General features: G+C 52.6%; 1 protein-coding gene across 1 annotated transcript; it reads right to left on the reverse strand.

Moving 5' to 3' along the window:
* Nucleotides 1–80: 80 nt before the first annotated feature.
* Nucleotides 81–11,080, reverse strand: SCNN1D (sodium channel epithelial 1 subunit delta). The gene is made up of 6 exons (XM_056826206.1): nucleotides 10,757–11,080; nucleotides 3,335–3,655; nucleotides 2,843–3,056; nucleotides 1,608–1,798; nucleotides 1,245–1,348; nucleotides 81–364 (listed from the first exon to the last, which is right to left on the reverse strand). Exons 2-6 carry the CDS (start codon nucleotides 3,643–3,645, stop codon nucleotides 81–83), a joined length of 1,104 nt encoding a protein of 367 aa, XP_056682184.1. The 5' UTR covers nucleotides 3,646–3,655; nucleotides 10,757–11,080.
* Nucleotides 11,081–14,763: the final 3,683 nt, after the last annotated feature.

Below are 14,763 nucleotides of genomic sequence, written 5' to 3' on the forward strand. Positions count from 1 at the left end.
GAGCGAGAATTGACCTTAAAGGTAATCTAACCCAATCTTCCCACTTTACAGGTGAGAAAACTGAGCCCAGAGCCACACCCCTAGGCAGCAGAGTTCCTGAGCCAGGTCCTCTGCCTCTGACGACGACATTCTCTGCTCTGGTCATCCGTGCTGTCCGCTGTGCTCAGGCCCAGAGCGGCCCCTCCGGCCCCCTGGCTCACCTCCCGCACTCCGATGGTGGTCTCGGTGCCTGGACGGATGCTGAAGCCCTGGTGCTCCAGGAAAGGCACCTGGTTCTGGGCATGGATCATGACCTTGACCCCCGCCTCGGTGGACAGCAGTGGGAGGTAACTGTTCTGCTCGGCCTTGAGAATGAGGCTGATTCCTGGCAGGGAGGAAAGGAGGATGAGGGAGACTCTTGGCCCAGCCCAGCCACGGCTCTTCCCAGAGCAGGCTAGGCTTGGGGACCCACCAGGAGAGTTTTTAGCCCTAATCCTGGCATTCAAGGCCTTTTCCCGTCTGGTGCCAGTCCCTGTCTGCCCAGCTTCTCTCATACTGCGCCTCCCTCTGACCCGCTGCCCCACTTGATGGTCCAGCCCAGGTGTCAGACGCATTGACCGCAGGCCGCGTGAGGTCCGGGCCTCTCCCGAGTGTGGCTTGAACCAGATTCAATTGTGATTGGAAAATATTTAACAAAATTAAATTTAAAACATTCTATTTTAAAACCCGGTCAATGTGGGACCTGCAGGGAGTCTCTGGATGGACTCTCGTTATTCAGTCATTTCAGTCCTGCCTCGTTTGGGCTTTTCTTGGCACAGACACTGGGGGGGAGGGGTTGCCATTTCCTTCTCTGATGAGGAAACTGAGGCCAAGAGGGGTAGGTGACTTGCCCAGAGTCATACAGCCTGGATGTGTCTGAGGCCACATTTGCCCCCAGGACCTCCCTCTCCAGGTCTGGCTCTCCCTCTACTGAGCCACCTAGCGGCCCCCGATTAGTGTCACGACTTCAAGAGGGAGAGAGGGTCCCCCTGATTTATCATTGCGTCTCCTAGAATCCTCGCTTTCGGGTCGTCTTCATTGAGGGATTCCCAAAGGAGGGAGGTCGCGCGTCTGCAGCAGGGAGAAACGGGATAGAAACTGGAGGCCTCCGTCTGGATGGGAATCCTGCTCTCCCATGGCCGAGGGTGCACCAAGGGGGGACGGCAGGTCCTCGGCACCCCTTCGCTTCCCTCCCCCCGGGGTCGGTGGGCCCCTGCTGCACCCACCATGAGTGAGGCCAGGCCGTTTGGCCTTCCAGAAGTCATTCATTCCTCGGCTATTGAAGGTGTAACAGCTCCCATAGAGAGGATGATGGAAGATCTCGTAGTCTCTGTGGAAGCCAAAGAGAGGGAGGACCAGGGTTCCACTGTGGCCTCAGACTCCTCCTCGAGGGGTGACCCTGGGCAAGCCTGCCCTTCCCGCTCTTCTGCCTTGGCACTAAGGCATAGCATGGATTCCAAGAGGGCAGGAAAGAGTGTTTTCCCCCTCATCACCGCCGAGAGCACCCCTTCCAGTTCTCCTTGTCCTACCCCCCAGCCTCCTGGCTGGGCCTCGTCCCCCTCCCATCTCCTCCAGCCCCGCACACTCACTGCTTCTGACAGGCCTCCCCGTTGTAGCAGCAGCTGAAGATGAAGTGGCCATTGTGGTCTATGGGGGATGTCTCATTGTGGTGGGGCAGCTGCGCCATGATGTTGATGAAGTGGAACTGGTACCACTCTTGGATGGCAGCGACGCCTGAGGAGTGGTTGCGGTAGAAGCAGTCCCCGCCTGTGCTGTTACACTGGGGTGGAGAAGAGAGGCGTCGGGCTCCTCCCCGGCCCCTCACTGGCCCCCAGCTCTGGCCCCTGCGCCCCAACTTCTGCCCAGGAAGATCTGTGGCCAAGGGAGACCACTGAAGACTCAACGAAAGCTGGTGGCTTCTCTCCGACCCAGCCACGGGCTTCTCGGGCTCTCACCCTGCTGGCCCCCTTGGCTCACTTCCTCCCCCAATCTCCCTGTCAGGCAATGGGTCCCTCCTTCTGCCCAGGAAGATCTGTGGCCAATGGAGACCACTGAAGACTCAATGAAAGCTGGTGGCTTCTCTCCGACCCAGCCACGGGCTTCTCGGGCTCTCACCCTGCTGGCCCCCTTGGCTCACTTCCTCTCCTTCCCCCCAACCTCCCCATCAGGCAATGGGTCCCTCCTTCTGCCCAGGAAGATCTGTGGCCAATGGAGACCATTGAAGACTCAACGAAAGCTGGTGGCTTCTCTCCGACCCAGCCATGGGCTTCTCGGGCTCTCACCCTGCTGGCCCCCTTGGCTCACTTCCTCTCCTTCCCCCCAACCTCCCCATCAGGCAATGGGTCCCTCCTTCTGCCCAGGAAGATCTGTGGCCAATGGAGACCATTGAAGACTCAACGAAAGCTGGTGGCTTCTCTCCAACCCAGCCACGGGCTTCTCGGGCTCTCACCCTTCTGGCCCCCTTGGCTCACTTCCTCCCCCAATCTCCCTGTCAGGCAATGGGTCCCTTGCATCCTGGTCAGCTGGTCTGGTCAGCGGGTGCCTACACACGTGGGCACCCTTTGCACCCACACAGCCCGGGCATCCTGCTCGGGTGACCTTGCCTGTGCCTGCCTCCGTGGGTCCTACATAGGGTGAGCCCAGGCTGTAGAATTCGAGGGCTTCCTGATGGGAGGCGGTAGGGGACAGCGTGTGGGGTTCGAATGAGAGGCCCCGGACCAGCCTTTCTCTTTGCTGCCAGGAGCCTCTATTCTGACCGACTGTCCCCGGCCGGGTGGGATCCCTCACTGCTTGTGAAGAAGGCATGCCAGGAGGCTGCACTCACCAGCCTGAACCCGACTTTGTGAATGTTCCCCTCTTTCAGCTCCTCCAGATAGATCCTTCGGTCGAGATGAAAGGGCAAGCTGGAATTGGGGCTGGCAGCTGGACCGCCTGGACCCCCTGCTTGTCTTCGAGTGATGTTTAGTTTGTATAAGGAATAGATGTTCTCCTGGGCAAATTCATCCAAGTTCTCCAGGTACTGGTCCACGAGCTGGGACCTATTGGATGAGAAGATTTAGAACCCAGCACTTAGGAGGCACTTAACGATTGCTTGTTGGGGGGCAGCTGGGTGGCACAGGGAATAGAGTGCCAGACCTGGAGATGGAAGGACCTGGGTTCAAATGTGGCCTCAGATGGTGGCCAAGCCCTCGCCGTTTTTCTGTTTGAGGGTGGACGCTGGGACAGGCGTCGAGGCTTTAAAACTGACCGCTTGCTTGCTGGGGGGTGGGCAAGGCGCTGCTCAGGCCCCCGGCCGCACACCTGGGCACCCCCTTACCTGTGAGGGTTCATGTCGCAGAGCGTAATGGACGGGAACATCTTGGGCTCCGAGCGGACGGACACCGTGACGATGACGGCGTACTGCCAGTACTGGTCGAAGAGGAGCCCGAACTGCCAGTAGAGCATGCCGAAGGTGGCCAGGAAGAGCAGGCTCCAGAAGGCCGTCTTGAGCCGGTTGCGGCTGGAGCAGACGAGCCGCACCGAGCCGTGGATGGTGGTGTTGGAGCAAAAGAAGTTGAACATGTCCCGGAAGGAGTGGAAGAGCTCGATGAGCTTCTCGTCCTTCTGCGGCTCCCCCGAGGTCTCCATGGGTCCGAACCTGGGGTCGAGGGGAGGAAAGCCAGCGGCCGTGATCCAGGGCTGGACACTCGCTGCCCACTCCTGGAGCTCTGGCTCGGGGCCTGGACACGGCGCTGACTCGGTGGGCTTTATTTTATTTTTTAAACCCTCACCTTCTGTCTTAGAATTCATACCGAGGATTGGTTCCAAGGCAGAAGTGTGATGGGGGTGAAGTGACTTGCCCAGGGTCACACAACTGGTTTCTCATTTTCTTTTTCAGCTCATTTTACAGATGAGGAAACTGAGGCAAACAGGCTTATGAAGTGACTGCCCAGGGTCATACAACTAGGAAGTATCTGAATCCGGATTTGAAATCAGGCCCTTCTGACTCTAGCCCAGTGATCTCTCCACTGTGCAACCCAACTATCCTTTCCTGGCAAATAATAAACACTATATAAATGTTATATTTTTGAGGGGCAGCTAGGTGGTTCAATGAAGAATGTGCTGGGTTTGGAGTCAGGAAAACCGAGTTCAAAGCTGGCCTTTGACACTTTGTAGCTGTGTGACCCTGGGTAAGTCACTTAACCTCATTTGCCTCAGTTTCCTCATCTGTAAAAATGGGGAGGTTGGACTCCATGGTCTCTGAGGTCCCTCTAGGCTCCAGATCTACGGTTCTTTAGTTTTTCTTTCTCTCTCTCTTTTTTTTAATCAGGAAGTTAATATGGAATGTAAGCTGTCTGAGGACAGGGACCATTGAATTTCTTCTTTTGTATCCCTAGTATGGAGCCCAGGGAATTAAGTGCAGGCACTTAATAAATGATTGTCAAATTGAACTGAGTGACTGCCAGAAATTAGCCTCATCATAGCCAGCCTTTGTAGAAGGCTTCAAGGTTTGCAAAGTGCTTAGCCAACATTATCTCATTTGAGTCGGGGCAGGTATTCTCACTGTACCCATTTTACAGATGAGAAAGCTGAATTTCAGGACCAAGGGTGCCTCATGAATCCTAGTGATCTATCTACAGCCTGGTTTCCATTATTTCCCTTGATTTTCCCAATGGCCTTGGAAGCTGTGTTCTATTGTGATCCCCATTTTACAGATGAGGAAACTGATATTTGGAGAGTTGAAGTGATGTGCCCAAGGTGGCCATAGAGCCAGGAAGTGTCACATTCGAACTCAAGTCAACACAATGGGTCTTCTATCTACTATGATGGACACTCCTTCTCTGTGGCGGACGTCAGGACCCACAAGGTCCACCGTGAGCGCCCACAGAGCTTGTGTCTCCACTAAGATTCCAGTCCACTCAATACAGTGGAGACCAATAGAGAAGGACCCACTAGGTACTGGGCATTGCTAGGGATGCGGCTGGGGAAGCCTTCATCGAACGGGTGGGAGAAAAAGAGGGGCTGGGGCAGGGCAATGGCATGTGGGGAGAGTCCAGGCAGGGCTCTGCTGACCTTCTGCCCACAGCCAGGGCAGGCAGGATGAGCTAGTCAGAGGGAGCGGGGAGCCAGCGCAGGAAGGGGCAGGGAGATGACCGCTCAAGTCCCTTGGTATCTGGGTCACGGGCGGGCAAGCCTGCCAGCTGGGACTGTGTCTCTGGACATTCCCAGCTGACCCTTCACCGTTCCCTTTGAGTGAATGGGATGACAAATCTCTGAGGACCCACAAGGATGGTGTGATCCAGTGGCTGGAGTCACTCACTCACTACCTGGATGACTGAGCAAATTATTTCTCTTCTCCAGACCTCAGTTTCTCCCTCTGTAAAATGAGGGGGTGGATTCGATGACCGCTAAGACCTTTCCAGCTTCAAATCGCTGGCACTATGACTTTGGGAGGCCAAGGGGCCCTGGAAGAAGGGGGGAGAGGCCAGGCTGGCATCTTCTGTATTGCCTGGGCAATGTGCATGCCCAAGGGGAAGGATCCAGGGGGCAGAGGAGGCTAGGGATATAGGCTTCCTGATGACTGGGGGACTGACCCAGAGGAAGAGCTGGATCTTAACCAATCCCTGCCCCAATCTCACCTTTCTCCTCATTCTTATGCTTCCAGGCCCCCTGGGTTGCCTTGGGAGAGGCTCATTCCCACCCTGAAAGCAAGCTGCTCTTATCAGTGGTCCTGGCTGGGCTGGGTCAGAACCAGGGCCCATGACCAGGGTGGGGAGGGCCACAAGGGCCTGGGAGAGGCTTCTTTGCCTTGGGCTGGGTGCTCTATTAAGGACAAGGAAGGTGCCCAGGCTCAACAAAGTCACTGGAGTTATCCAAGCAGTTTGATAGTTCTGATACTGAATAAGTAAATTAATTTAGGTCGAATTGTCATTTTTATTATATTAGCCCGTCCTACCCATGAACAATGAATGGTTTTCCAATTTTTTAGACCTAGTTTTAAATGCAGGAAGTGTTTTGTAGCTGTGTTCCTATAATTGCTGTTGGAGTTATCTGAAAATGTGGGGAGGCCGAGGGGACAGATGGCGGGGAGTCAGGGTCTGGGTGGGCGAGTGGGGTTCCATGAGTATTCGGGTCCCCCCTGGGAGATAAGATGGATTCTAGAAGTGTCCCCAGGCTGTAGCCTGAACCTCTCCATGGTTATCCTCTACTAGGGCCATGGAACTGGGACCTTGGCCTGGGCCCCAGGGTCAGAGGGGTGGGCCAGAGCCGGATCAGGTGATTATCCCTCCCCCCTGTTCTAGGAGGTGACTCTCCCCAGCTCCAGAGGCCAGGGATGGTTTATTTGGTTATGATTAAAAAGGTACACCTGGTCTGGCTGGGGCTGGCTTTTTCCAGGATGGCTAATCCCAGGAAAACCCTCTGTTTGCAATTCAAAGCCTTTCCCTTCTTGCCTGGTCAACCTTCTTTTTTTAAAGACCCTTATCTTCTGTCTTAGAATCAGTGCTGTGTTGCTTCTAAGATAGAAGGGCTGCAAGGGCTAGGCAAGGAGGGTTAAGTGACTTGTCCAGGGTCACCCAGCTAAGAAATGTCTGAGGCCAGATTTGAACCAGGAGCTCCCGTCTCCAGGCTAAGCTCTCAGTCCACTGAGCCCCCCCCCCAAATCATTAATACTGATAGATCATTTGACAAACTGAGCCCAGGACTGGGTTCTGCAGCTGGCCAGCCATGAGCTCAGAGAAAGAAGAAAGACCTTCAAATGGGTCGTTAAGGGACAAGGAAGTCCTGTCCTAGAGATCAGAGTAACCTTATAGATGGTCGATTCTCCTCTTGAGGCCAGGGGATAATGAGGTGATAGGGAGCAGCCTCTCACTCAAGCCTGCTGAGATCCACAATTTAAGTCCTCCTAGGTGGCCCAATCGATAGAGTGCTGGACCTAGAGTCAAGGAGATCTGAGTTCCAATCCAACTTCGGATACTTACTAGCTGTGTGATCCTGGGCAAGTCAGTTAACCGCTCTCAGCCTCAGTTTCCCCATTTGTAAAATGAGCATAATAGCAGCACCTACTCCCCAGGGTTGTTGTGAAGATCAAATAAGATAGAATTTATTTGGCAAAGAGTAGGTGCTTACTAAATGCCTGTTTTCTTCTCCACCATAGCCAGTTGGGCTTCTCTTCTGAGACAGAGCCTGGGATCCAGCTGAGGTCAAAGCTCTCGACAAGGGGACAGGGCAGATCTCTGGCTACCTCCTCTCGTCATCCATCTCTTCTGGTTCTGTTCTGATGCCACCCCTGAGCCCTTGTGTTCTCCAAATAAACCCTCTCTTGGGGAGATCCCACTGTGCTTCCTGTGTCCTCCAAGGCTTTCCCCATGGTCTCATCGGCCTGGAATTGCCAGGGTCCGAGGAGTGAGGGTACCAAGCTTCCTCCTGGTCCTGGCTGGACTGGACAGTGGGAGCTTTGGCTGCCTGGGATTCTGGGCACCCAGGAGGGTAAGGAGCCCAGGGCCATCAATGGACAGTGCGTGGCTGCTGTTGGACTTGTGTAGTGGCTCACAGATAACAAACAACTCCAGTTGGCTCCAGGAATCTTCCCTGGGGGCCTGCACATGCTCCTCTCCTGGTAACAGAGCAGGTCTACCCACATGCTCCAGAGGAACACACATATTAGTGTTGGCTTGGGTGACTCTCCATCTGGGTGGGGTTGGGAGAAAGAAGGCAGGCATGGAAATTTAGGGAAACTGAGGCATTCATTTCTCTACCTGCTGAATGGACCAGAACCCTTGGGGGGATGCTGATAAATGGGGAAGTGGGGAGAGGAAAGGGAAGAGAACAAGCATTAAGTGCTTCACAAATATTATCTCATTTGATTCTTTTTTTTTTTAACTCTCACCTTCTGTCTTAGAATCAATACTGTGTGGCAGAAGAGCATTAAGGGCTAGGTAATAGGGCTTAAGTGACTTGCCCAGGGTCACAGAGTTAGGAAGTATCTGAGTCCACATTTGAACTCAGGATCTCCTATCTCTAGGTCTGGCTCTTAACCTATTGAGTTACCAAGCTGCATCCATCTCTTACAATACTATGATTTAGGCACTATTATCATCCCCATTTTAATGTTGAGGAAATTAAAGCAGAGACATTGCCCGGAGTCACAAGTTAGCAAGTATCAGAGGCTGGATTTGAACTTTGGTCTTCCTGGCTCCAGATCCAGCATTATCTTCCGTTTGTTCCCTAGCAAGTTTGAGAACTCAGGACTGTGGCCAACTCCTGTACTCCCCTGCCCTACTGAGACAAGACAGTTTTGAGCTACATCCATAGGCATTAGTCGCCTTTCAGAAGCGGCTGGCAGCAATTTTCCCAGGTCCTATTGCCTAGTAAGATCAATCCCCTCCTTGGAGATCTTCAGGCTGCATAATCAATCACTTATCAGGTGCATCATAGTGAGGGTTCCTCTTATGCAGGGGTCTGGACCAGAAGGGATGCTGAGCAACCTTCCAACCCTCTAATTCTTCAGTTTCAGGATTCTTCTCTCATCCCATTCCCAACTCCTTATAGATTGAGAACAGCCTTCTTTGGCAAGTGGACCATCTGATTATCCAGATATTCTAGAAGTGTTTGTCTAAGTTGTAAAACAGACTTTAAGCTTCAGGACACTGTGAGCTCAAAGATGGGGGGACAAGAGAAAGCTAAGCTTGGGGATAGCCACTCAGGAAACAAGGAGAAACCCTCTTACTCCTGCAGAAGGGAACTGCCTTGAAAACACTGTAGGTTGGGAGAGGAAAAAGAAAAACCTTCCCAGTAATTAGAGTTTTCCCAAAGAATAGGTTGCTTCTGGAGGTGGTGAGCTCCCCATTTGGGAGGTCTTCAAGTGGAGGCTGAAAGGGGATTCCTGTCCAAGTCTGGTTTGGAGGAAATGCCTCAGCAGTCCCTCCCAGCTGTGAGATTCTGGGATTGCTTTTCTTCATTCTTCCCCCTCCCTGCCTTCTGGGACCCTGAGCTCCCATTGGTTCCGAGACAGTCCCTACAGAGAACTGAGTAGCCCTATTTTCCATAGGTTGGGTGAGTCTGTAACCTTTTACTGTGAATTGAATGAACTCTATAGACCTCTGAAGACCATCATTTAGGTTTGGCATGGCCAACCTCTGGTCTATAACTCCAAGGACCTCCCAATTCAGGGTGGACCCGAGTTGGCTTTCTGGAGAGTGGGAAGACGGTTAGGACTCACTTGCTCTCTCCTGAGATGAAGAGCTCACTACATGTAGGGGAGGCATTTGGGGAACCCTAGTTCCTATGGATAGCCTTGACTTGTAGAAAGACATGAGCCTCTTGGAGGCTATGCTAGTGGAGGGTGTCCTCTCTGACTCAGCCGATGGCCATTGCTCAGAGGCTCCGAGATCATCCTGGACAACTCCCTGCCTCATGGCAGGACTGACCTTCCGTCACATTGGAGTTGGCCATCGGCACCTTCTTTAGCATCTCTGTTTCTGATACCCAGTGGGAGGTGTGTGGTGGAAAGAAGACACAGACTGGAGTCCAGAGATCTGAGTCTGAACCACGATGGCCACTTACAACCCAGATGACTTTGGGCAGGTCATTTCCCTTTCTGTTCAATCTTGAATGATCTGCATCCCAGGCCTGGGGGTCCCACAGTGGCCAGATTTTTGAGAAGTTCCACCATGCAGAAAAGGAAGATCCTGGAAAGACTGTAGACCTCTGAGAAGCAAACCCGCCCTAGCCCAAAGCTGGCCATGTCCTTCAAGGTTAAGCTGAGGAACTGGCCTTCCGTTTGTTTTATAGCATCAGCCTAGCTTTGACTGGGAGCAGCCAGGGAAGCGTTGATGTGCCTGCTTTCCATTCTCCTCGGGGCTCTTGGGGTTGCCTCATTAGGAGAGAAAGACAGAGCTGCACATACAGAAACACACATGTGGAAGCGGTGCTGGCAGAGGGTGCCATAGTGGATAGAACCCTGGACCTGGAGTTAAGAAAGGAAGACTCAAGCCTTAAGAAAACTCATCTTCAGATACTGGCTGTAGGGCCTTGGGTAAGTCATTGATATTTATCTGCCTCCATTTCCGATCTGTAACAGCATCTACCTCTCAGGACTATTATGAGGGTCAACTGACATATTTGTAAAGTGTGTAGTATAGTGCCTGGCACTTAGGAGTCGCTTAATAAATGCTTATTTCCTCCCTCCCTCTTTTCCTTCTTTCCTTCCTTGGGTTCAACCTCTAGCTTTACCACTTATTATGACTTTGAATAAATCACTTCTTTTTGGGCCTCAGTTTCCTCATCTGTAAAATGAGAGAGTTAGACTGGATGGCCTCTGAGAACCCTTCCAGCTCTCAATCTATGAGCCTTACCAAAAAGGCACAGCCATGCATAAGTCTCTCTGCGGACTTGGGCACACACAAGTAATCATAATAGTTCACATTTAAATAGTACTTTAAAGGTATGAAAAATGCTTTTTATACATCTTGTTTGAGTTTTTGATCCGTAGTTGGGAAAGATCTAAGTTCAAATCCAACCTCCAACACCAGCTCTGTGACCCTGGACAAGTCACTTAACCTTTGTTGGCCTCAGTTTCCTCATCTCTAAAATGGGGATCCCTAATAGTGCCTGCCTCGGTGTCCCCCCACCTCCCCCTGTCATTTATCCTCTTCACATTCACTGATCTTCAAGCCTTTAGCTCAGGAGCCTCTTCCCAGCCTCACCCTCACCTCCAGCTCCCCCAGAAGCAGCCCCAACTCTGGGATCACTCAGTTACCTCAGCTGTCTCCCCGGAGCCTTCTGTCTTCTGGATGCTCAAGGGCTGGCAGGTGGAACTGGGACTTTGGTTGGTCCCCAGGGGAGCTCTTGGAGCCAGGTGCGCCAGTGGCTGGCAGCTTCTCCTTTATAACTGGCCGGACTGGACTGGAGCCAGGCTGGGAGCCCTGGGAGGTGTCCCAAGGGGGCGGGCCAGGGTGGAGGAGGGACCATGGGAAGCATTCCCAGGCCCTGGGATGGAGTGGGGGCAGGGAGATGGTGGTGGAGGAGACTGTAAGCTTTTCTTTTCTTTTTTTCCAGGGAAAGGGAAGTGAATTTTCAGGAAAGGCAAGTAAGGATCTAGGCCACCTGGTCAAACCATTGACCTCTAGTCTCCCCAGACTGCCTGCCCCACCTAGCCCCCTGGCCAATCCATTATCTCGGGTGGCCCAGCCTACAATGATGTCACTGTGCACCCCTGGGGCCCGGGAAGACCAGAAGCCCAGGGCACTGGCTTGGAGGTCTTTGGGGCCTTCCTCCCTTCCTTCAGGGAGCTGGAGGCTGTTTCCTAGGGAGATTAGCCACAAGGATTCTCCTCTCAGCCCGGAGCCTGCCGGGAGCCAAAGGCCTCACTGCTCAGACACGCCTGTCCCTCAACACCTTGGATTCTTCAGAAACCACCCAAGGGCCCAAGACACACTTCCCAGGCTCACCTACCTCATTTGTGATTCATACAGCTGGGAGGGATAAGGAGATTCCTGGTACTGGGAAGCAAATGAGATATCTTCTGTGAAAAGTGAGATATGCATAGGGTGAATTGAGAGCCAGGTCTAGAGATGGGAGGTCCTGGGTTCAAATCTGGACTCAGACACTTCCCAGCTGTGTGACCCTGGGCAAGTCACTTAACCCCCATTGCCTAGCTCTTACCACTCTTCTGCCTTGGAACCAATACACAGCATTGATTCTAAGGGTTTAAAAAAATGTTTTGCATAGTGCCTAGCACATAGTAGGTGCTATATAAATGCTTCTTCCCTCCCCTTCCCTTTCCCCTTCTGCTTCCCCTTCTGCTTCCCCTTCCCCTTCCTCTTCCCTTCCCTTCCCCTTCCCCTTCCCCTTTTTCTTCCCTTCCCCTCCCCCTTCCTCTTCCCTTCCCCTTCTGCTTCCCCTTCCCCTTCCCCTTCCTCTTCTCTTCCCTTCCACTTCCGCTTCCCCTTCCATTCCCCTTCCCTTCCCCTTCCCTTTCCCCTTCCCTTCCCCTTCCCCTTCCACTTCTCCTTCCCCTTCTTCTTCCCTTCCCTTCCCCTTCCCCTTCCCCTTCTCTTCCCTTTCCTCTTCTCTTCTGTTCCCTTCCCCTTCTCCTTCCCCTTCCCCTTCCCTTCCCTTTCCCCTTCCCCTTCCCCTTTCCTTCCACTTCCCTTCCCCTTCCCCTTCTCCTTCCCCTTCTCCTTCCCCTTCCCTTCCACTTCCCTTCCCCTTCCCCTTCCCCTTCCCCTTTCCTTCTACTTCCCTTCCCCTTCCCCTTCTCCTTCCCCTTCCCCTTCCCCTTCCCTTCCCCTTCCCCTTCCCCTTTCCCTTCCCCTTCCCCTTCTCCTTCTCCTTCCCCTTCCCCTTCCCCTTCCCCTTCCCCTTCCCCTTCCCTTCCACTTCCCTTCCCCTTCCCCTTCCCCTTCCTCTTTCCTTCCACTTCCCTTCCCCTTCTCCTTCTCCTTCCCCTTCCCCTTCCCTTCCCCTTCCCCTTTCCCTTCCCCTTTCCTTCCACTTCCCTTCCCCTTCCCCTTCCCCTTCCCCTTCCCCTTCCCCTTTCCTTCCACTTCCCTTCCCCTTCTCTTTCCCCTTCCCCTTCCCCTTCCCCTTCCCCTTCCCTTCCCCTTCCCCTTCCCCTTCCCCTTCCCCTTCCCCTTTCCCTTCCCTTCAACTTCAGGAAGATTTCTTAGCAATTAGGATTGTCTCAAGTTGTAGCATTCAGCCTTGGGGCTGCATGGTGGGGATGAGAGGAGGTTCTCTCTGGAGATCTTTGGGAAAGCTGGCCACGCTGGAGAGATTCTCCCTGAGCAGGGCTGTGTTTGATGGCCTCCAGGATTCTTTCCATCACTGGCATTCAGTGAGTTCGTGACTTGGCACCGTGGCAATCCTGGGTACCACTGTTTCTGATTCTCCTGGTACCCATTGCAATCTAGTGCTGGTGTCACTGAATCCCAGCATCTTGGAGATGGAGAGGACCTGGTGAGGTGGGGTAGATCTTGTCTCTGAACAAGAATCCTTGCTATAATATACCCAACCAATGGTCGTCCAATGTCGATTTGAGGACCTCCCAGGAGGAGAAATCCATTCCATTTTGGGATCGCTGTCATTTTAGGGAGATTTTTCCCTCAAGTGGAATCTAAATCTCCAACTATTGCTTTTCCTCTGGGACCAGGCATAATAATTCAAATCATTTTCTCTGCGATGGGCCTTCAAATACTTAGAGATGAGGAACATGTCTCTTGGGCAGATACGTGGTGCAGTGAATAGAGCACCAGACCTGGAGTCAGGAAGATCTGAGTTCAAATTCGACCTCAGACACCTGCTAGCTGTGTGACTCTGGGAAAGTCACTTCAACTTGTTGCCCACCACAGTGCCAAGAAAACCCCAAATAAGGGCACGAAGAAGAGTCAGCCACAACTGCACAATAAAATATCTCTCAGCCAAGCTAAGCATCCTCTGTTCCTTCAGCTACTCCATATATGACATGAACTTGAGGTCTTTCACTGTCCTCGTCACCCTCTTGGGGACGATCTCCATTCTATCTATGCCTTTCCTAGGAAGTGTCAGGACATAATATTCCAGTTGTGGTGCAACCAGGATGGAATACGATGGCCCTTTCACATTCTTTTTCTTCTATCCTTTAGTTTCCCACTCTTCGTGACCCTGTTTGGGGTTATCTTGGTAGAGATCCTGGAGTGGTTGGCCATTTCCTTTTCTGGCTCATCTTACAAATGAGGAAACTGAGGCCAACAAAGTTAAGTGACTTGCCCAGGATCATATAGCTATAAGTATCTGGGGCCAGATTTGAACTCATGAAGATGTCTTCCTGATTCCAAGTCCAGTGCTCTATCCACTGTGCCAGCTAGCTGCCCTTCACATTCTTCATATCCCAGGATATGTCACTCTTTATTCAGGCTAAGATCACATCACCTTGCTCAGATATGGTTTGGACAAGATGGTTCCCATGGTCCCATCCAATACTGAGATGCTAATATTCAGTGGCATCAACTAGGACAATCAGTAGCTTTCTTGACTGCTACATAACCCTGTTTGCTCAGTGTGTGACCTTGGACAAGTCACTTAACTTCTATTTGACTCAGTTTCCTCAACTGTCAAACGGGAAGAAGAATAATATTATGCTTCTACCTCACAGAGTGGTCGAGAGGTTCGAATGAGAGGGCCTTTGTAAAGGGCTTCACGCATGGTGCCTGGCACCTAGTAGGCTCCATAGAAATACTTGAGTCCCTTTCCTCCTTGTACTTGTGAAGTTGATGCTTTGAACCCGAGTTCTTCGTATTGATCATTGATACCTTTATGCTTGTTTCTGTTCCGGAGGTCAAATGACTTCATCACAGTCTATTCAGCCGGTGTCCCAGCCTGTCAAACAGACTCCACCATCCGGTGTGTTATAGTCATCCCTCCCAGTTTTATGTCATGCACCAATTTAATAAACAAATTGGGTGTTCCTGGGACTCCCCATGCCCCACGTCCTCTGTTTCTCTAGGCATTGGGGCTGCTGTGTCAGGGTGGAGGCCCGTCTCTGAGGCACAGGAGCATGAAATGGGCTTGGTGGGCGGTGATGGATTTGCCTCCTATCTTGGGGATGGAGGTGGGGGGAAACCGAGGCAGGATGGATCTGCCCAGCTCGGCTCAGCTCGCTCATCCACCTCTTGCAGTTGGGTTTGACCAGAGTTGTTTGTGGGGGAAGTACCCTGGGTGTGGGGAGGGGGATCTATCACAGAGACCCAGGCGTCCTGGCTGGGGAGCTCTTTGTGGCCCCAGCTA

This window comes from Monodelphis domestica, chromosome 4 (assembly GCF_027887165.1).
Source record: "Monodelphis domestica isolate mMonDom1 chromosome 4, mMonDom1.pri, whole genome shotgun sequence".
In the NCBI taxonomy this organism is placed as follows: Eukaryota; Metazoa; Chordata; class Mammalia; order Didelphimorphia; family Didelphidae; genus Monodelphis; species Monodelphis domestica.

Bases quoted from the DNA above. Each gene is read 5' to 3' on its own strand.
- SCNN1D (XM_056826206.1), bottom strand. From the start codon at position 3,645: ATGGAGACCTCGGGGGAGCCGCAGAAGGACGAGAAGCTCATCGAGCTC. The intron at 3,057-3,334 runs GTAAGGGGGTGC...CTCATCCAATAG, and splicing joins TGCGACATGAACCCTCACAG to GTCCCAGCTCGTGGACCAGT. The intron at 1,799-2,842 runs GTGAGTGCAGCC...TCTCCACCCCAG, and splicing joins ACAAAGTCGGGTTCAGGCTG to TGTAACAGCACAGGCGGGGA.